The sequence below is a fragment of the Colius striatus genome, chromosome 1, assembly GCF_028858725.1.
Source record: "Colius striatus isolate bColStr4 chromosome 1, bColStr4.1.hap1, whole genome shotgun sequence".
In the NCBI taxonomy this organism is placed as follows: Eukaryota; Metazoa; Chordata; class Aves; order Coliiformes; family Coliidae; genus Colius; species Colius striatus.
The window spans coordinates 96,854,215-96,876,945 of record NC_084759.1 but is presented as its reverse complement, the minus strand read 5'-3'; the positions used below and the strand labels follow the sequence as shown (position 1 = coordinate 96,876,945).

Genomic DNA, 22,731 nt, shown 5'->3' with positions numbered 1-22,731 from the left:
AATAACTTCAAATAGCTGAGTTGATGACACTGGAGAGAACAGGATTGTCCTTTTGGTAGGCATTCGATTGTGTTTGTTTACACCTTCCTATTGCCAAATTACTTCTGTTTGAGCAGACCAGATTATTTACAGTCTTGTTTTAGCTTTGTGAGGAATGTAACAAACTGTCATTTCTTGTGTTAAATTGCAGACTAAAAGGCTATTTTTTTTTTTTTTTCTTCTTACAGCAAAATGAAAAGGAGAACCTACTGAAGGAAAGAAACCACATTTTATCAACTCTGGGTGAGACGAAGCAAAATCTGACTGGACTTTGTCAGCAGGTTTGTAAGGAAGCAGCCTTGAGTCATGAGCAAATACAAATACTTGCAAAGTATTCTTCCTCAGATTGTCCACTTTCATTTTTATTCCCGGAGAGAGAACGAACAGCTCCATCTGAAAATGAGCTTGCAATACCGACTTGTTTAGAATTAGCAGATGGCCTTTCAGGTGTGAACTCTACAGATGATCAGAGTTCTTGTTATCAAATTGTGAAAAGTATGTGTGATGCAACATGTGATCAAGTACAGAAACTGCAGCCAACTTCTCTAAGAACATTAGAGAAAACTTCGCTTGTGGAACAGTGTGGACAGAGCGGTGGTATCACAGACTTCTGTCAGCAAATGACTGACAAATGCACTACAGATGAGTGAGTCTCGTCCTGTTACTAGCCTCTCAATGTTGCAACCAAAAGCAAGACTGAGCATTATTGTAAAGTAACTTAGTAAGTGAAAGAGGAAATGAAATTTAAATCTTTTGAAAATACATTGACAGTGACATGATCATCTTGGCAAGCTTTGGGTTTACTCTGCGTAGTTCAAGAGTGTCATTTGTATGTGTCAGCCTTGGAATTCTCTCTGCGTGGTGATGCCAAGGAGAGTTCAGGAAAGCTGTTGGGAAGTATAAACATTGTACACAGATGTTTATTTGTGAGGAAGCTTTTATTAAGATATAGAGCAGCCTTCACTCTGATTTATGCCAGAGTACCTAATGCCACTCTGCATCTCAAGACAGGATGCCTATTAGGTGTTTATTCACAGTGACTTGTATACCTGGAATTCTCTCTCAAGATTTCTTTGTTTTTCCTGGTGGACAAACCCTAAGAAGCATATATGAGTTCTGTAAATGTTTATTTTATGGATGGGTTTGGATAACATGACAGTATGAGGACAATCTGGAAAGTGTGCTCTGGAACAGCTCACTGCTTTCTGCTGTTCCCATCCCTATACTAGAGCCAGCTTTTATTGAATATATGCCTTTGTCTTAGCTCTCCAGTATGTAATTAAGACAACTGGAATAGCAGGAATGCTGAAGCATACTGCTCTCTTCTGTAAATTCGATGAGAGGAACAACAACATACTGGGAAAGGCAGAAGTTTGAAACTGATACAGTTCCTTGATTAGTGTGCATTGGATCCTCTGGCATCTGTATTCTCTATGCTTGTTTAAAGTTCATTACTGTTTTGTGACTTACTGTTCTAGCACCTTCAAGCTTGCTGCTGCTTGTGATAAGGAGTCAAAGTATTGTGAAAGTTTAAGGACAGTTTAAGGTATTCAGGCACCAAACTCTTCAACTGCAATGCCTAATTGCCTAAAATATAATATACAAATGTGTTTGTTTGATGATCACTGGGACCAGTGAAGATCTATTTCAGAAAAAATTAGTCTCTGGGATACTTCTGTGGCTGAACCTGTAGCACATTTTCAATGGCTTGTGCTGGAAGTCTAAACGTATAGAAAGCATCATAAGGAAATGAGCTGGAGGAATTTTCTTTACTTGTGAAGGAGAAATTCAGCCACTAAGAATAATCCCCATGTTTTAGATTTTTACATTTCAGTAGACGCATATTGTTATACTGATGATGCTTTGCTATTTAGATGTTATTCTCACACCAGAACTAAGTATTGAACCTCACCACAGAAACCTTTGGTTTTGCTGGTGTACAAAACATGAAGAATCTTGTACACACCAGTGGAATTCTTCATTTCCTACCTCAGAATGTATATTAGCTTTCTGTGTCTTTGTGTGCATGTATAGTAGGCTGCAACTAAGCAGAGGACTGTTGTAAATACTACTTTGCAGTTTTATCTTGCAGTGAGGCAAAACTTGTTCTTGGAAGGGATCTTTTTTTTTCCTTTCCTCCTTTATAGGTAACATAGCATTAATAAATATGTTAAGACTATTAAGCCACTTATTTAAAAAAACCAATTAAAAAATTTTACAGATTTCAACAGTACTTCTCATAACCAGCACGTAATACAAGTGACTACACTACCTCACCTATGGGATTGAAAGTTGATTCAAATCTCTAGTGATATCCTTGGATTTTCATCATATAGAATTACTTTTTTAAGGAGAAAATGTATGTTAATGGAGCATAGCTTGTATAAAATGGTGCTTGCAGTAGCTAAAATTCAGAAATAAGTACTATATGGCAGACATCATGAAAGTTCTACTGCTTTTAATGTATTTTCAGATAATTGGATTGAAATGCTTCAAATTACTCTCATTGATATATGTTGATCCTGTATATGTATTACTCATGAAGCTCTCTGGGTTTTTTCTCCAGTGTCTGTATATGCCTGGTTAATTTAATCCTGCCTCCCTCCTGTGCTGCCACTCTGGGCAGTGTTTTACTTGTAAATCTCCATTTTATTTAAAGAGCAAACCAACAAGAAAAAATAAAACTAAAGAGCCCCAAACCTCTCTACTGTCCATATATAATATCACTTTTAAAGCTGGTGATGCTCTGAAATGACGTGGATAATGGTGTTAAAGCATTGTCCTAATAGTACACATACTCTGAAATGGAATTCCTTGGGTTAAATACTTACTCTAAAGAGGTGGGAGTGTATATGTAGAGAATGACTGGCCAGGACCTTGAACGTATCGAGTGGTTCAAACCCCTGACACACTTGGCTGTGGATGTTGGAAAACAAGGTCAGTGGTTACCAAGTTCAGAGGCTGGATTATCTGCCAAAGAGTTGTGCTCCAGTGCTGCAGTCTGGTGACTAGCCAGGGTCTGAATTCCACCCGGAAAACAGTGCAGGGCTTCCAGTGCAGCAGTCATGGCTGCCATTGACATAGAGTAGAATTCATGTCATGTTTGATGAAATGTTTGAGGGTAGGTTTTTGCCTAACCATCTGCATCTAAATAATTTTGAAAATAGTTATTTAATACAATAGGACCCACAAGTTGCATGTTGACTTCTATAGCCTGTATCATCAACTTGCAAAAGTTAAGAATGAATGAATGACAATTTTATGATACAGAATTCTCAGGTAAATATTTTGGAGGGTTTTTTTTAAGTAAAGTAATACTCAGTTTTGAAATTGTAAAATACTTTGTTAAAGCATGTTTGAAAAATACTTTGAACAGACTATCTTAAAGCCATAAGAGTATGATGGCATACAGATTGTAAAATAAACAGATAATTAAAACAATTGATTTTGTATCTTTCATAATTCAGTATTTTTTAAAACTACAATAAAAACCACTATCCTTTCTACAAAGGCTTTTTTTGTACAAATCTCTTTGAGTAAAATTCTTTACTAGTGCATTATTCGCTTATGTAGTACTACTGTAACATTTCTGAAAGCAGTAGCAAAATAGTCTATATAGTTTATAAGTTCCCAAATAGTACACGTGGTAGCAAATACTACTGAGGTGGAATAAATTTCCTGTAAGTTTGACTTTCTGGTGTCCTGTTCTGTTTGAGTGGGTTTTCTTTTCTTGGGAACTTTTGACTCATTTGAAGGGAGTGAAGAGGTAAATGAATGATTAATGAAGTGTGGTAGGTTTGTTGGGTCTAGAAAAAATGATGATTATGTGCATAGTATGGATCAGTGCATGAGGCTGAGGTTTATCACAGGAGAAGCTGCAATAATACATATGTTAACTAAGCTTCTGAAGAAGGATTTTTTGCAATTGTAGATCTGTTAGGTACTCTTGAATAATCAGAGGGATTGCAGGGAAATTGTCCTTTGAGAAACTGCATTTATCCCAGTCTCCCTCTGTCCTGATTTCCAGTAGGATAGCGTTAATGGGGGTGTACCAGAAGCTGGGTGGGAGCATGGCCAGGACATCTGACCCAAACTGACCAAGGAGATATCCTGTGCCATATTTCACCTTACTCAGTACATAAATCAGGGGAAAAGCTGGCTTGGAGGCCACTGCTTGGAACAGGCTTGGCATTGGTTAGTTGATGGTGGGCGAATTTTTCCATCACTTGTTATTCTTATTTTTTTATTTCTCTTTTTTTTTTTTTTTTTATTTACAACTGATGAGTTTTCTGTTATCCTTCCACTTCTCCTCCCCATCCCACCAGGGCAGAGGGAGTGGACAGCTGTGTGATGCTTAGTTGCTCTCTGGAAATTAAACCGTGGCAGTCCTTTTTGTTGCCAAATCTGGGGCTTGAAGAGTTAGGATAATGACAGATCTGACCAGAGCATGTTAAAACAAATTGTTATAAGCCTTCACTACAACTCGGTAGTCATTGCTCACAATAGTGATTTGTTTGTTTTCAGAGTTGTGTTATGCAACTCCTTACTTGCTGACAGTGTTCCCTGTTGAGCTGTTTCACATATGAGAGCTGGATTAAGGTTATCATTTTGCTGTACTGTGTAACACTGGCTTATGATATGATAATATTCCTAGTCATGAGACTAATCTGGTGTTTGTGCTCACCATTGCTATAATTTCTGTACTTTGTGAACCATCTCTTGGAAACTATTAATAATTACACCTTTTACCTTGGAGAGCCAATCTATAGGGGAGACAAGGAGAAAATGCTTTCCTTTGCTGCTTCTCCTTTCCCTTTTACTCCAGACTAGTTACAATACCTCTTGAGAGTGTTTAGGATTACCATCCAGAGCTCTGCCCTGAGGCTGGGTAATTACAAACTGGCAGAGTATGTGGGATAATATGAGCAAGTACCTAAGACAGTGAGCAACTGCAGTATTTTGGAACTTTACCTTGGAACAAACCACAGGATCTAGAAAAACTGGTAAATCTGGAAAAGTATGCTATTCCCGTGGCAATTTCAGAGACACCAATCACTGCGATGTGCTCTGCATTCTGTGGGGAGGACTGGTGAAGCAGTGATTTGTTTGCATTTTGTTAAAGACCCTGCATCAGGGGCACTGACTATGCCCAGAGGAGGCTGTGTCCCATCTGAGGGACCCTGTATTGGCAGAAGCTGCAGCTGCTGGGAAGAGCCCACACCAGAAAAGTTCGTTAAGGTCTGTGTCCCATGGGAGGAACTCTGTGTTGGAGAAGTGGAAGAATGCCAGCAGTTGTCCTCATCTGAGAAGAGAGAAGCAGCAGAGCCCATCTGGGAGAGACTGACCACATCCCCCACTCCCTACCTGCTCCGTGTCATTGAGTTGGGGAGGAGGTAGAGATATCAGAAGCAGTGAGCTGAGCCTGGGAAGAAAGGAGGGATGGGAGAGGGAGATCTTAAAAGTGCTGGTTGTATTTTTCTCATCATACTGCTTTCTTTTTGCTTTCTGTTCTGTTTCTTGTAGGTAGTAGAATAAACTTTCCTACTTTGCCCTCTGAGTACTGGAGTCTGTTTTGCCCGGAGCTGTAATTGGCAGCGAGCTCTCACTGCCCTTGTCTCAATCTTCAACAACCTTGGTTATCTCTTTTGCTCCCATTTTGGTGGGGCCTCTGCCATCCTAAGGAAGGTAGAAGTGGATGAGGGGCAGTGAGAAAGAGACTGTTGTGGATCTTCATTTGCTGGCTGGGCAAAACCACAACATTAATTGGCCCCACTCAATGGTGCCAGTAGTGTGGAATTAGAGGATGTGGAAGCCAAGCAGCTGGGTTCCATGTCTAGGGAAGGGAGCATTGACAATGTGAAAGGAAAATGAACACAAGTGTCTTGAATCAACTGTGAGATGCAAGGGAATGCAATCCCTTCAGGGAAGATGTTGTATGTCACCCAGGCAAGTGAAACACCATGGAGAGAGGTAACCAGTACCTAAGGGAATTAGCCAGGTGATTTGTGATGACTTGGACAACATGCAGCTATCCAAAGATCTAGATGAAGTCCAACACATACCACCTATGTGGCAGAAGTTTGTACAGAGCACTCCATTGTTGTATGCCAACTCAGGGGCAGTAATGACCTGGCAAGACAGAGGGACAAACAGTGGATGAAGCAGCTGGCCAACTCTGGCAATATGAAGAAAGGCTCTCCTCCTCCCTATGAGTCTGTGTCTTGTCTGTGGAGAAACTGCCTTGGGAGTTCCATCAGTTCAAAGAGGTTTTGCCCTACTCCACATCTGTATGAACCAGTATCTTTGCTTTTAGTAGTTGGCATTCCTCTGCTCAATAAGAGAGGATATAGTGGATACAGATCATGGGCTGTTCTGTGGTTTTACCTGTCTGACCACAGGGAGAACGTGAGGAAATGGGATGGAAAATCTCTCAACCTTAGAGGCACAGGATATCCTGAGTTGCAACAATAAACAATCACAAAAAGTGGTTCTGGGAAAACTGCTGCTCTGGTTTCCAGTGTACAGTTTCCCAAAGTAAAAGGGCTGATCTAACTTCTGATCTTAATAACAGGACTTCTGATTTGTAGTTACAAGTGAGTAATGAATACTCTGACCAGGACTAGAGGGGTGCTGCCTCGAGACAGGTGTAAGAAGGGGACAGCCAGGTTTATTGGGCCATGGGGATTTGGTAGTCTAGCACAAGAGACCCACAGGCTCTGGTGGAAACGATTGCAGAGTGTACTCTAATGCTATCATGCAACAAAAGGGAAAAGGCCAGCTGTAATTCTGGAGTAACGGGGGACCCCAACAGCTAACTATACTAGAGGTAGAAGTGAGCCTAACTGAGAATGAATGGTAAAAGCACCCCATAGTGACTGGCCCAGAGGCCTCATGTGTCCTTGGCGTGAACTGCCTCAAAAGAGAGTATTTCAAGGACTCAAAAGGGTACCAATGGACCTTTGGTGTAGCTGCAGAGGAAATTAGCTGTCTACCTTGATCATTCTGTCGGAGGATCCTTCTGCTGTGGAGCTGCTGAGGACTGAAGAACGACAGGTGCCAATCACTACCACAACTGAGACTCCCTTATTTCCATCCATAAACAGGTTTGTTCCCTGGAGAGCTGTGGGGTGATCAGCAGGATTTGCTCACCTTTTAACAGCCCCATATGGTCAGTGTGAAAGTCTAGTGGAGACTGGAGACTGGCAGTAGACTCTTGTGACCTGAATGAAGTCACGACACCATTGAATGCCGGCATTGCTGGATATGCTGGAACTCCAATACAAACTGGAATTGGAAACAGCCAAGAATGCATTCTTCTTGGTCTCTTTGGCAGTGGAGCGCACGCTCTAGTTTGCTTTCCTTTGGAGGGGTGTTCACTACACCTAGAATCAACTGTCAGAGGGGTGGAAACACAGCCCCACCATTTGCCATGGACTGATCCAGGCTGCACTGGACCAAGGTGAAGCTCTGGAACACCTGCAATACACTGATGACATCGCTGTGGGGGGCAACTTGGCAGAAGATGTTTTTGAGGAAGGGAAGAAAGTAGTTCAAACCCTTTTGAAAGCTGCTTTCAGGTGGGATAGCATTAGTTTTCTTCCTCACAGCTGGTACAGTGCTGTGTTTTGGATTTAGGATGAAAACAATGTCAATAACACCCTGATGTTTTAGTTTTTGCTGTGCAATGTTTACATGAAATCCAGAACTTTTCAGCTTCTCACTCTGCCTTTCCAGTAAGGAGGCTGGGGGTGTGCACCAGAAGCTGGGAGGAGACCCAGCCAGGATGGCTAACCCTGAACTGGCCAAAGGGATGTCCCATACCATACAGTGTTGTGCCCAGTATATAAATGAGGAAAAAAGCTGGCTGGGACAGGGGTTAGTGCTCAGAACAGACTGGGTGTTGGTTGGTTGGTGGTGAGAAATCGTTTTATCTTGGGTTTTATTTTAATATATTTTTCTTATTTTCCTTTTCCTTAAAATTTGTTAATATTTTATTTAATTATCAAACTGTTCTCATGTCAGCCTATGTGGGGTTTTTTACCCTTCTGAATGAGGAAGCAACTTTGTGGAGCTTAGTTGCCAGCTGTGGTTAAATCACCATACCGTTTATATCTCCTAAACAATAAATTGTAATACTGCATCTAGCCTTTCAGTATTACATTTTATCTTCCTCAGAAAGCTTTTCATCAGAAGTCTTCCTTTAAAGCTTTCGTAACCTGTGCATTTGGCATTTTCAAGTCTTAAATTACTCATTCCCATCAGCAGACTCTCCATTAAAAATTAAAGGAGACTTTTATTAAGAAAATGTTAGAAAGAAAGGTGATTGTTTATGAGGTTCGACTTTCTGCTTGTAACTGACAAGGCAGTAAAAGCTGTCTCTGTCCAGGACAGGTTTATCCTTGAAATTTATAGTCAATTGGATTTAGTTAGTGTATTGTGCATTTCTTCACTTTTAAGAACCAAGATGTTAGCTTGCACAAGAGCGTTAGTCTGGTTCCTCTTTGAGCAAAAATTAAAATTTAGACACAGGAGTCTATGATATGCTTGAAACTTATCTTAGTATTCAGCAAGAAACAATGGCAATGAAAGCTAAAAGGTACACGTGCCAGAAATCAGTACTGTAACATCAGTTCTGCCTCTGGGTCCCCTTTAGGAAGTAAGAAATGAGGAACTGCTGATAGTTGGCACCATTTGTGAGCTCTGTGTTTTCATCTGAGCATGACCCAGCTAAGTGAAATATGTTTAAAGTGAAATAGCAAAATTTTTTCTAAAAGCCGAAAATAAGGTAAAAGCACCTACTTTAACAAGCAGCTTTTGAACAAACATCTTTAATACTTTTCTGACAAAGGTTTGAGCGTAAACAAAGTAGCTGATCTTTACAGAGCAAAATTGATGTGATCTGTTTTTGGCACTGAAATAGAAGCTAGGCCCTTGTGTCCATTCAACATTCTATTGTTTGCATAGAGATTTCTTCTTTGTTTTGTTTTTGTTCTTCAAAAGAAGGAGCTTCAAAAGTACACAGCTACAATTCACTGGTATGCACAAAGGAGAATTTTAAGATTGGTACATTATGACTTACTACCAGTTGAATGTTTGTGGAAAGAACTAAAGGGGAAAAATAAAAAAAAAAGCGGGGGGGAAATGAGCTGTTTTAGCAGAGATTTGAATAAAAGAGACTTCATGAATGTGAATTCTTTAAAAGCTTATTTAAACGTGTGTTGAGCTCTCTAGGTCTCTTAAATTTGTTTACACTGCATTTCAGCTTTTTATTATTATTTTTTATCTTTTTGAATTTCAAATATGAACTGACAGATGGTAGATACCAGCATTCATTTTTTCCTAACCTTTAGATAACTGGGGTGGGATATGAAAAGCAGTGTTCACCTCAGAGACTGGAGCTTTAAAAATAAAGAGGATATTTAAACAAATATTTCTGTTGAATAAGGTGATGTATGAAGGTACAGGTAATGGTTTGTGTTACTGGGAAATGTTTTTCCATGTCATAGGTTTAAAAATATAGAATGAAAAGTGCTTATTTTCTTGTTGACCAGGAAAGGTTCAGCACAGACTTTGTCAGGAACACGTTAGAACCCTTTATTTTTCTATTTTAGGGAAGGTATTTTTTACTTTTCTGTCCCTTCTTTGCTGTTTTGAGGAAAGGCAGAAGAAATATATTTATAATAATGCTCATTCAGAACACAGAGTAGCTTTCTAAGGAGGCATTTAAGAGAAGTTTGGATGTTCCACCTAGAGAAATGGTCTAGTGGTTGATAGGGCTGGGACAAAGGCTGGGCTCAATGATCTTAAAAGTCTCTTCCAGCTGAAATGATTTTATGAGTCTGTGATTCTTTTTTATTTTAAAAAGCTTTCCTTATGTTCTTGATACTATAGGCACACATATAAATACTACCTATTCCAAAGACATTTTGATTAAGTGATGTGAGAGATCCTAATAACAGGATCTGCAAAGTACAGAGTGAACTATAATATCATTTTCATTTTAGAACAGTATTTTTACATACTACCTACACTTCATTACATAGGTGTTCTGTGCTGTGAGGAGGGATAGCATGACTGCAGGAGGGTAAAAACAGCTTTGAGCCATGACTGAGTGATCTGGTGGTGGATTTTATTGTATAAGTTTTAGATTTACTTAGTCTATAATATATTGCCAGCTTTGCTTCACACTTAGAGGTGTTATTACCAGTGAGTCTACTGAGCAATAAATATACATATATAAAGAAAAATATAAATAATTCATTATTAGAACTCATTAGAAATCTTAGCACGTGTTAGGTGGATTGACACACATAATGAAGTAGCTTGAGAGTTGGGCAGAGAAGAACCTCATGAGGTTCAACAAGTGCAAATGCAGAGTCCTGCACCTGTGGAGGAGCAACCCCATGCACCAGGACAGGCCTCCAGATTGACCTTCTGGAGAGCAGCTCTGAGGAGAGAGACAAGGGAGTTCTGGTTGATAATAAACCGAACGTGAGCCAGCAATGTGCCCTCGTGGCCAAGAAGGCCAAGGGCATCCTGGAATGCACCAAGAAGAGTGTGGCCAGCAGGTCAAGGGAGGTTCTGCTCCCCCTCTACTCTGCCCTGGTGCGGCCTCATCTGGAGTCCTGTGTCCAGTTCTGGGCTCCCCTGCTCAAGAGGGACAGAGACCTTGTGGACAGAGTCCAGCGCACGGCCACCAAGATGATCAGAACATATGACTGGAACATATTCCTTATGAGGAAAGGCTGTGGGAACTGGGGCTGTTTAGTCTAGAGAAGAGGAGACTGAGGGGGATCTCATTAATATTTACAAGTATATAAATGGTGGGTGTCAGGAGGTTGGGACATCCCTTTTTTCTATTGTATCTAGCAGCAGAACAAGGGGTAGTGGAATGAAGCTGGAATACAAAAAGTTCCATTTAAACATAAGGGAAAAGTATTCTACTCTGAGTGTGAGGGAGCCCTGGCACAGGCTGCCCAGGGAGGGTGTGGAGTTTCCTTCTCTGGAGGTTTCCAAACCCACCTGGACACATTCCTGTGTGATCTGATCTAGGTGAACCTGCTTTTGCAGGGGGTTGGACTAGCTGATCTCTAAAGGTGCCTTCCAACCCTACCATTCTGTGATTCTATGAAGGCTTAAGCCATGCCATCTGTATAGGAGTTCATGCACATGTCGTTTTTTTCCTCAATGCATTTGGATCTGTTTTTGAGAGACAGGTAATACAGTACTTTGCTCTAGCAACGTCAAGCAGAGAAAATCGTATTTCATGATCAATATTCACTAGGAAGCCTTGAGGCTATGTTTATAAAGTTCACTGGAAGTTGAGTATTTGCTTGTAGATAGTCTTGAACTGCAGTTATCAGATAAAAACGTTATGTGTATGTAGTGGTTTCTTTCCTGTCAGCTGATGGAAAGCTTTTTCTGAGTGGTACAGCCAGTAAAGAGCTTCCAGTTTTCTATATATCTACAGATGTTAAAAAACCTGAGAATACAGATGAAAACTATCAGGAAGTTTTTATCGGTTCTAGTACTAATTTGAGACCTTGTAATTTGCACATTTTATGGTAGTGAAAAGCTGATATGTTAAAAAACTGTAAAGGTCAAAAGGTGTGTATTTGTAATTCCTAGAGAGGATATCAGAAACGTGTTATCTGCTGATGGGATTTCAGCTGGAGAAAATTTCTTTGGTTTTTCTCTCTGTTATTTTCTTCTCCTTTTTTTAATTAAAAAAAACCCCATCAAAACCACTATTGTCAAAGGAAATAAAACCAGAAGGTGCCAGATTCCAAAAGATAGAAATAATTATTTAAAGGACTTCTACATCAAAAAGATATTTTTTCCGTTGTTTTCTCAACAGGAAAGCAGGTTCTAGTTTTGTTTTTAGAGAAATTGATCTCAATTTTCACTCTTTTAAAAACTCAGATTTCTGCAAAAACCTCAGATTTTATGAATAGCCTCCCTGAGAACAAAAGAACTTTAATCCCTGAGTAATTAGAGATGTGAAGATTTTGTTTCTGTAACTTTTTTTTCCCAGGCTGCTAATAACTGCCTTAATTGAAATTAAGGGCTAGTGTGGTTCTTGCGTGAGTAACATAGACCCTCAAATTTCATACAGTTAAATATCAACTTGATTTCCAAGAGTGCTGATGTTGTGTTGCTGCTTCTCTTGTTTGTGTCTATGTGAACAGATAACTCTTTCAACAAAAATCTATTGATTTGGGATGGGGGTGGTGGGGAGAAGGGCAGCCAACTAGGACTTCTTACAGAGGTCTTGCTGATGTTTTGAATAAGGCTCAGAGCCTTGCTCACCGAGCTAGAATGCACGAGTACACAGATGTGTCAGTGCATCTCTCTCAATTACTTTTGAGAAGCCTGGATTGCTTTCATTTTACAAAAGCTACCTACCCAGTGGCTGCTTTTGTCATTTGAACTGTGCAGTCTATTTTCTTCTTTAGGCCATAGATGGCAGCACGATACTGTGTACGGCCTGCATTACTTCATCTCAAAGTGAGAACAACTAAGTAGATATTTATTGTTTAAAAAAAAACCCCACCCAAAACTTGTGGGGAAAAAAGGAATTTAAATTATTTTTTTAAAAAGTAACTTAGAAATTTCAACATTTAGCTTTTCAATCTGCAAGTTATGTTTAACAATCACCTTATGAATTTCAACAGATTAGTGATGTGAGTGCAGCATACTGATTACTGACATTGTTACACTGAATTCAGTTCTGAATTCCAAACACATGCATTCTAGACAGAAATGAGAACAATGGTAAAAATCATAGAATCATGGAATGGTAGGGGTTGGAAGGGACCTCTAAAGATCATCTAGTCCAACTCCTCTGCTAAAGCAGGTTCACCTAGATCAGCTCACACAGGAACATGTCCAAGTGGGTTTGAAAAACCTCCAGAGAAGGAGACTCCACACCCTCCCTGGGCAGCTTGTGCCAAGGCTCCTCACCCTCACAGTAAAATAGGTTTTTCTTATGTTTAAGTGGAACTTTCTAAGCTTTCTTCATTTTGAATATATGTAAGTTTAGAGCACCTTGAAGTTTGCCTTGAGGCCTGGCCTTACAGATCTTTGGCACCTTTTTAGTATTAAAGGGCTAGTAATTCAATAAGCTTACATTAATTTTTTTTCCTAAAATTAAAGGGTTTAAAATTCTTTGCCAGCATTGGGCATTTTAAAATGTAAATAAGGACCAAAAAAAAACCACCTGGTTTAAAAACCAAGATATTATTTTCTAAATCATAATCCTTCACTGTAAGGCATTTGATCTAATAGTATCTTTAGTTTGTGGTCAAGAAATTATGATCTTACCAGTTTGTGCATACTGTGTAACAAGGTATTGGAAGGTAATTTCCACAAATGAAATTGAGGATGGTTCTGTTCCCTCCTTTCTCCTCCTTGGTTCCCTCCTCTTCTTCCTGGGTGTTGCTCTGAAGAAGAAGAATTTTATCTCCAAAGAAGCCAAATGGTACTAGATAATGCTAAATATTTGGTATAATGTTTATTGATATAAGCTTTGGAAGCAAGTATTTGCTTTTATGCACGTTACACAATGTCAGCTGCAGCTCTGAGTTGATGCCATGTAATGCTGCCCAGAAAGAAAAGGAGAAGGAGAAAGAATTAGTTGAAATAAAATAGATGCCTACATTTAATTATTTTACTGAGAAACTGTGGTTGTATCATTCATATTGATGTCAGTATGCTAGATTAAGCCTAAGAGTGTATATTAAAGAAAAATGAACAAGTTACAAACCAGTATTTCAGTCGTAGACTGAAGCTTTGTGTAGTTCTTAATTGCTTATATAGATAAAATACTTAGTAACCTAGACACCAACAGCAACTTTTCCCATATGCTTAAAAAAACTGAAACTTGTTAGTTCATGTGTATAAGGCAAATTTTTCTGCCATAATATTACCAAAAACACACTTACCTTTTAATATAACTCTTTCTATAGACACAGTAATAAAAGTGCTTTTAGGGACATTAATTTGCTTGGAGAATGACAAGCTAAAGAGGAAAACAGCTTTTTGTTTGAACAATATGTAGCAAAGTCTTTGTTCTCAATGTATTAAAATGCAAATGTTAAAAGCAAGAATGTACAGATGTCATAAAAAGAAAATCCTTATTTCAAAGCTGATATAATCCCCTACTACTTTACAGTTAGGAGAAATTTTCAAGTATTTAAAATGCTTTTTCTCAGTACCAGAAAGTGACCTGTATATAATTCCCATCTCAAAAAAAGCTTTAAAAAACCCTTGATTTGATCTGTGAAAAATTCTTTCGACCCCATCTTAAAACCAAAGGGTTATGCTTCAGCCCAAAGAGTGCATTTATTACTGGACTATAAAACTCTGAAAATGCAGCCTGAAACATTGATGAAACAAAGCAATAAAACAAGACAATGTGCTAATCCTTATTTACTCTTTTACTATTGTGTTGATCTGAAGATCTGGTGTCTGATCTCAGAAATATTCTTTGTTGACTGGATTAATCTGTGGAGCTCTTAAAGGGGAAAAAAATAAACTTGGGGGAGAAAGACTCAATGCTGCAACTGAGGTGCTTGTCATGCAGTCATTTCACTCCTTTCACAGGTATTCTTATGAGTGAGGTTATGCTTGTAGGCTCAAAAATTTAGGAAATCTCACAACTGAAAAAAAAAGATGTTACTCCCAGAACCCAGCTGCTGTGCATTGTTAGTAGTTTGGGTTTGTTTCCCAAAGGAGCTGTGATTTTTGAGTCTGAGGCTTAGAGATCCAACAGCTGCTGTTTGGGGTTGGCATTTTAGCGTTACAGCTTTTTGATGTGCAAATTCTTCTAGGGGAAATTCTTCAGGGAGAAATGTGATCTCACATATTGTTGCAGGAGGCATCAAATTGTTGAAATTGTGCATCCATAGCCATCTTCTACAGGTGGCCTATCACTTGAAAATACTCATGTTAGTTCTGAATGCATCATAGCTTTCTACCCGAAGTTCATATCTTAAAAAAAACTAATTATAAGATTTTGTTCTCCCATTAGAAAACAAGTTGCAACAGCTGGAGACATAGTCACTCCAGCTGATGTATTTATGAATGCTTGCAAAAATACTTTAAAAGTGAAATTATTCACATGCAACAGCACTTTTAATTTTCCCTTAAATCCCAAGTCAGACTGAGCAATGTTGATGAATAAGTTTGATGTCTCTTGACACTGCAGCATCCTTTATGTTCAGAATCACTGATAGGGTACTGACAAAAGTCAACTGGATCACAGATGTGGTTCCAATGTTGTTAGCTAGCTAATGAAGGGGAAAAAAACCCCAAAGACACTTTTGCACAAACTTCCTGGCTTTGTGATGTCCTTTTTGCCTTTCTCTCTCTCCCAATTTGCAACTAGTCATACAAAAGGAGAATCCATATCCTGTGTGTGCTGCAGGACCATCATCCTACAGCATTACCAGTCAAGTCTATGAGTCAGAAGGATCCAGGGCTATACTCTCCTCCCTGGTCACTAGAATGACTTATGATTTTTTTTTAATAAATCAGAAAAATATTGTACAAGACTTAAGAGAAGTGTTATGCTTTTGCTGCTTTTCTTCTGCTGTTTTTATCCCCTCTAACATTCATTGCATGCTAATCAGATAGGAAGTAAAACACATGAAAAAAGTGATGTAATATTAGTCATGACTCCTCCCACACAGTTTAAAAAATGATGGCTTAGTCATTTCAGATTTTTACAACTATAACTGTAGAGTGTAATAAATTAGACTAGATACAGTATATCCTTATTTTTTACTAAATGCTGGTCATCAAAACAAGCGTTTTTGTGTTATGTTATCCCTACTGTCTTCAGCTTTAACACTGAGCACTCAGGGATCTGAATGGATAAACTAATGAGGAAGGGTAAATTGCATGAGTAGTTCAAGAGCTACAACTTCAGCATCCCCTCCTTTTACCTGCTTCATAGATAACCTGAAGCAAGGAAGCCAGTGGTCATCACTATGGCCAAATTTAACGGGCTACTTCAAAATTCCTTTGCTTATCAAGGCCAGATCTGCTCCACAGTATATTGGAGTTGTCATCACCTCTTATCTAGTCCCCTCGTGCATGTGATATTCAGATTTCATGTCTCTTCTGTAGAAGGATGCTAGCATGGAAATTGTAAAATCAGGTGGTTTCTTCAGCTCTGCTCTGAGGCTTGAACTGTCTCGTGGCTAAGTATTGTAACATTGCTGACATGTTACTGCAGGAAGGCATAAAAATGTAGGCTATAACTAGGGTTTGTAACAAAACCACAGATCGAGTGTTAAAATAAACTGAAGCATCTTGCTAACTGGTAAGGATTCCTTGTTGTTAAGATACACTGAATGAACTAAGGCTAGCTTCAAAAGCTCAGTGGATGAGCTTTCAAATTCAGTTTTCTTTCAGAGGCGAAGAAACTCAGAGAAATAAGGGTCACTGAGAGATCAGTAACTGCAGTAAGTAGTTTGATAGCTGCACAGAAATATCCCTGACTAAATGCCTTGTAACCTCCAAGGTAAATTATTTGTAATTCTGATTATTTTTGCTACTCCCAGTAGTGATGCCGTCAGTGGGGTTTGGTTGCCTAAAGATAAGTGTTTAGTACCATTTGAGGTATCTGAATCTCCCATACATCATACCTGTTAGACTTATGTGATACCTGATGGTACTCACTATTATACTTGAAGTAGAGGAATGATTAAATGGGTTGCTATAGCACTGAACATCAAAGCACCCTTTACACATTGCAATGGAAAGCCATTAGTCAATTTTGCAAAATTGGGAAAGATAACTTTAAATGATGATACTGAAAGCTTTGCCAGCTCTTCACTTTTACTTAGGGAAGGCTGGAAGTAGATGTAGGTAGTATAGTTTAAGGGCTTAGTGGTGTTTTTTCTCAGAATGCTTCTCATTCCAGGAACCAGGTTAACTTGGGCACTAGGAACTTCATATTAGAAGATGACATTTTAAAGCAACATACAACAAAGCACTCTTTATCTTTTAAAAGAAAGCCAATAGCTAACCAAGCAAAATTGAGAATTATCATACTGTTGAAACAAATAGGCAGGAAATCATGTTGTACTCAATAAATTAATCAAAAGAGTCAAAACAAGTTTGTGAGTGGAAATAAGAATTCTTAATATAGGAAAACTGAATCAGAAAAGAAGGTTGAAATTAGGGGAACCTACAAATTGCTAAAAGGAGGTAGTTCATGTGTGGTATAATTTGACATGGATGATTTTGGTGTTGCATTTTAAAGGGTATTGAAAGGCAAGATTTGAAACCAGACTTCTTGTCTATCCAGATGGTGAGCTTTGAAGCAGGCCTCAGTAGCTAATGGATGGTGTCTTCTGGGGTGCTTTCATCCATAGGTACATGTCCACTGGTCTGATAAGTTAGTATGCCCATAGTTCAGCACCAGGATAAGTGGAATTGTTGGGCACATCCAGGCAGCCCATAGACATCTGTGTTAGTTGCATGATGTAAGTGAATCAGAAGTCTGTTGAGCTTCAGGTCACCCTGTGACTGTTCATCAAGACCCTTCTTGGCATAGTTAGAAAGATGAGTATTTTCCCTATCTGGAAAATCATAGGGAAATATTTTGTGTAAAGTTGTTCATTATAGAACTGTGGGCATCAAATATTTTCAGTGTGCTAGATAATGGGATAAGTACTAATATGAAACACAGATTACTCTCCCGGTTTTATATTTCTCAGCTCTCCTTCAAATAAATCTGCATTGAATTCAATGCTTAAAAATTAGAGTCTTGTTCCAGTTGGGGATTTTGGATAGCAAGTTAATGTTACTAGTTGTATGTGTTTCAAATGTTAGAAAATAGGTTTTAACAGCTACACTGCAGAACCAGTAAAAATTAGTCTCATTGTATGCATTAGTAAAGTAAGCCTATACAGTACTGATTCAATACTTGAGGTTCCCCTCGTGTCCAGACAGTGCTTGTATATCTAATACACCTGAAAGATTGTCAGCTTGGCCTAAAAGGTATGCTGAAGCTCTAAGTTTGACCCTCATCATCCCTATTAACAAGGTACTTGTCTGAATTTGAGCATAGCAAGACCGTCGGGAGCAATCCCACAGTTCAGTTTTTGACTTCCTTCCTCTATTCTCTGTTGGCTGTGTGCATCATGTCTACAGGAAGAAATAAAGTTTTTTAAAAACATAATATATTTTAACCTATTTCAATGTAGGCTTTCGGATAAAAAACAGGCAGAGAGAAGGAGAGTTCACAGAGTTGTTTGAAATAGTGAGTCCAATCCTTTAGTCTAATTCTAAATCTCACTGAAAGCCTAATTAATTGTTTAATAGAAACACAGAATGGCAGGTGTTAGAAGGGACTTTTAGAGATGATCCAGTCCAAACGCCCTGCAGAAGCAGGTCCACTTAGATCAGGTCACACAGGAACGCATCCAGGTGGGTTTTGAAGACCTCCAAGGAAGGAGACTCCACACCGTCCCTGGGCAGCCTGTGCCAGGGCTCCCTCACCCTCCCAGGAAAGAAGTTTTTCCTTATGTTTAAGTGGAACATTTTGTGTTCCGGCTTTTGTCCATTACCCCTAGTCCTGTCGCTGGATACTACAGAAACTGTTTGGTTTGAAGTTAAAAGGAAATTGAACAAAAGTTCAGATTTTCACTCTTTCCTCCCTCCTGTTTTGCAAAGAAACCTACTTAGTAAAATAAAATTCCTGAGAAAAATAGCCAGTAGTAATACAGAGATATAGACAGGCACAGCTGGAAAGAATCACCAGAGATTGAATATGTTTGTAATAGAATAACTTGAATTAAAGAAAATGCCTTGTTTCGTATGTTGAAGGTGAAAGACCCCTCTCAATTTTGACTGTGGAAAGAGGAAGGGCACGACTGATATCAGGCTGGTTTCTTGATAAATTAACACCTTCTTTTGTTTCTCCATCAAGTTGCAGATGACCAGTCTGTTCTGCTCAAGCACACTGCAGAAATTGCCTGCGTTTGCGTCAGATTTTGTATGTACAACCACTGATTTTATTATTTTTTTAATATTGTGTTTTGTATGAGGATGATGATGCTTAGAAAAGTTCATAAAAAATGGCATGACAAGCTACACTTTTCTTCTGAATTAAGAAAAAAAGCAGTAGAAAAATAACAGCATCTGAACAGCTAATAAATAAACTTTCAATACCAGCTGTTGCTTCATCCTATTTGGGGCTGCCTGATCACATGATAATTTACTGACTTCACTCATTATGCTTCCAGAAGTCATAAGAAGGATGTGGGAACACTTCTGAGTATTTACAGAACACTTCAACTTCTTCATTTCTCACATAGTCAAACAGCAATTGAACTTTCAAAAAGCTGAATTACCAACTTCTGTGTTGCTATATTCCTTTAAATTCCAACATCAAACTTGAGGACTAAAGACCTTCCTTGTAATTCACACTAGTTTTTCTTGTTCCTTTCAAAGACCAAGAGTTGTGACAGGAGTCATTGCAAGAAAAAAAAATCTTAGAATTTGGTTGATGGTACTAGACCTCTTGCTTGGTATGGAGATTAATAAGTGGAGCTGTATATACTATCATTATGAAAAGTGATGGAGAAAGATCTTGCCTGTGTTGGTCAGGGTGGTTTCTAAAACATTTCTTAATCCTGAGCTATCTTCCTCAGGGAAGGGAGGAATTTCTCATCTTAATCCTTGGATTATGTGAACAACATTTATACTTACAAATGCACTGCATAAAAATCATTATGTCAGAAGCCATATTGGAAATGTTCTTTTTATCCACTGAGGAATTTTTTCCTGTGTTTATTTTCTGGTCTATATTGAAAGTGTCTCTTTTCTTTTGACCTTTCTCTCCTTCTCTAAACAAAACCTCTGATAGTTTTCACTATTCTATCCAGCTGTATGTGCTCCTTAAAAGAACAATCCAGATTAAGAAAAGTTTAATTCTGTCTCATTGGCATCAAACTAAGTTGAAAATAGTTCAAAAGTCTTGCTGAACTTCCGGAAATTACTTTTTGATAGACTTTTTCTCTATTTACGTAACTTGAATAATTCAGATAAACCAAGATAACCGTCACTAACAATGATGTAAAATAAAGTGTTTCCAGGACTATAATGGAAAGTGCAGGGAATTTAAAATTAATTATGAAATCAGGATTGTTGTTCTCCTAATGCTGCTGATTAAGATTTTCGTGACATTAAATGACTTCAGGTCAGCTACATGCAGTGGAAATCAACAACTGTTTTGTCAGGCAGCTCATGCACATGGAGATTTATGTACAAGACAAGGTACTTGACATAAGAGAAATAAATGAATTTCACAAAAGACAAGAGGAGACTTTCCCTTTTACCCCAGATCTCTCTTGCAGCTAGAAATGCCTGGTATGCTCTTGCTTTTGTCCTAATTAGATCACCCATACCACAATGATCCTTCTCTTCATGCCAAGTCTGAGACAAAACTTTGGAGCTGGGCTGTCTTCCTGTGCCTGGGTGAGATTAATTTGTAGATTAGCCACAGGGAAGAGCACCTTTGTGTCCTGGGAAGCCTCTAGCCCAGTACCCTAAGGATCTGGATCCCCAGGGTCTTTGCCTCTTAAAATGCTCTGACATTGGAGGTTTGATCCTACAAATACCTGTGAAGAGGAGGGGAAATATTACCACACCTTGTGATGGTTTGCATGTGCTGGTTCAAAGACCTCTGTTAGCTCCCTTAAGTCTTCACCATGAGGTACTTGCAGCTGGGGCCATCTAAGATGCCCTGACTTAATGCCACCATGATCTTCTTCAGATACTAAATAGGCTTAAAGGGGCTTCTTGGCATATAAGAGTACTAAACTGTGTTAAAAGACATTGCTGTATGCATCTCTCATCTCTACAGAAAAGAATTTACAATAAAAGCAGAACATGTTTGGTAGAAGTATCTTCACAGATTTGTTTTTTTATGAGTAAAGACAATTCATAGCTTTTGTTGACTCACCCTTGTCTTGCATGTTGTCTTGTTATTAAACTTGACTAGGCACTGAGGTCTGTAATTGTATCAGGTGTTCTAGGGGTGAGGGAATCTGAATATAGCTCTCCATCTGCAGTGAGTAATCTGGCCAAAACAGAATTATTTTTGCATCACATTAACAATGTTTTAAAAGAAACACATGCAGAGACTCTGATCGATTTTAATTCTCCACTGATGAAGAAGAGTTACAATTCTTCTCTATCGGAGAATATTTATATACTTTTCTCCTAGCCTTCCTAACAGATTTGAAATGACTCTCACTTGCTGCTGCTGTGAGATGGAGAAGGAAAAGGAGAAGCAAACAACTGTCTACCAGAGGCAGGTCAGAGTCCTTCTCTAATCTTCCACTTTATACATACAAGATTAAAGATCTGCTTTGAGTTTAGATTAAGAATGCAAAGTTAAAAGATTAAATACCAGCAAGCCAAATTAAAGAGGTTTAAGTCAATCTCAGAACTCATCAAAGTACCAAATTTTAAGCTGTCATTACAACACAGGATTAGTGCAAAGCTTCCCTGAACCCTGATTTGATGTCCTTCAGTCAACAATGTTATTCTCCCTGCAGTTTTGTGCTCTCAGCATAAAATCAGTTATTGTCTTGTATTTAGAGCTCATCTCACCTAGATCCATCTTTGACTTTTCCTTTTTTTATACCCATGTTCCACTTAATCTAGGAGCCCAACATTTTCTTGTGACCCACAGTTTTTACTCCAGCTGCAATGTACTGCTCTGTATTATGCACTGTCATGAAGTGCAATGAAGCTTCATAAATGCAGCTGTTTTGGAAAAAAAGGTCTTAGTAATTTGGATAATTATAGACTTTTCCTGTAACTACCAAGGAGTAAAAATGTCCCACTTTGTAAATTTCAGCCTATTGATTCCAAAGACCCAGGAAGAAGAGAGATGTAAGGAGTAATTAGAATGAGATGAGGCTAATATGGTTGTCACCACTGGCTATCCGAAAATGAGTTTTGAACATTAAATGAGTTTCTTAATGTTCACATCTTTTTGGAACCACAAATCTTTTCATCTGAAATTAGTGAAAACCTGTGATGGGAAGGGTGGAAGTCTGAAGGGTATACCCAGGGTTATACCCAGGAATCTGCTAATGCAAATAAAGACATGGATAATAATTTTTACAAACTGTCATAAATGCATTTAAAGTTCATGTTGTAAGGCATTTAAGTAAATGTTCCCTTGCTTTTCAGTAAAATCAATTTAATCCTTTCCATTTTTTATTTCAAGAATTTGGGATGTCTCAGCTAGGTTAAGATTTTGTTTTCCAGGATTGTAACCACAAAAGATAACAATGTTACTAAATGCTATACTAATTAAAGCTTAAATTTGAAGTTACTCTCCCTTGTAAGATAGTCTGCCAAGTGATCTATTTTAAAAATTTCAGCTTGACTTACCATTTTTTGTAAGAGTTAAGAGCAACACAGCCTTTTGAAACAACATTTTAACTTTTCTATATACCTATGAAGAATGTCTTATACAAAATATCAAATTTATATGCTAAGTCATGTTTTTTTAAAAAAGGGAAACTAAAAATTATGTTCTTTACTGAAATATAGTATCTTCATTTGTGTTTTAATAAGGACTCTTCACTGCCTACTCTGTCTTGATATCACTTCTGAGCCTGCTGCCTTTACTAAGGTGCATTGAACAATATTACTATA

At 38.4% G+C, this 22,731-nt stretch overlaps 1 protein-coding gene across 5 annotated transcripts in view; it reads left to right on the top strand.

Annotated features, from left to right (window-relative positions):
* Positions 1–5,596, top strand: part of BACH1 (BTB domain and CNC homolog 1) — a 29,647-nt gene extending 24,051 nt beyond the window's left edge. For all 5 annotated transcript variants that reach the window (XM_062002118.1, XM_062002127.1, XM_062002144.1 and 2 more), the window contains one exon: positions 228–5,596. In XM_062002118.1, coding sequence (XP_061858102.1) covers positions 228–689 — 462 coding nt within the window. In that variant the 3' untranslated portion in view covers positions 690–5,596. The remainder of the gene's footprint in view (positions 1–227) is intronic.
* Positions 5,597–22,731: the final 17,135 nt, after the last annotated feature.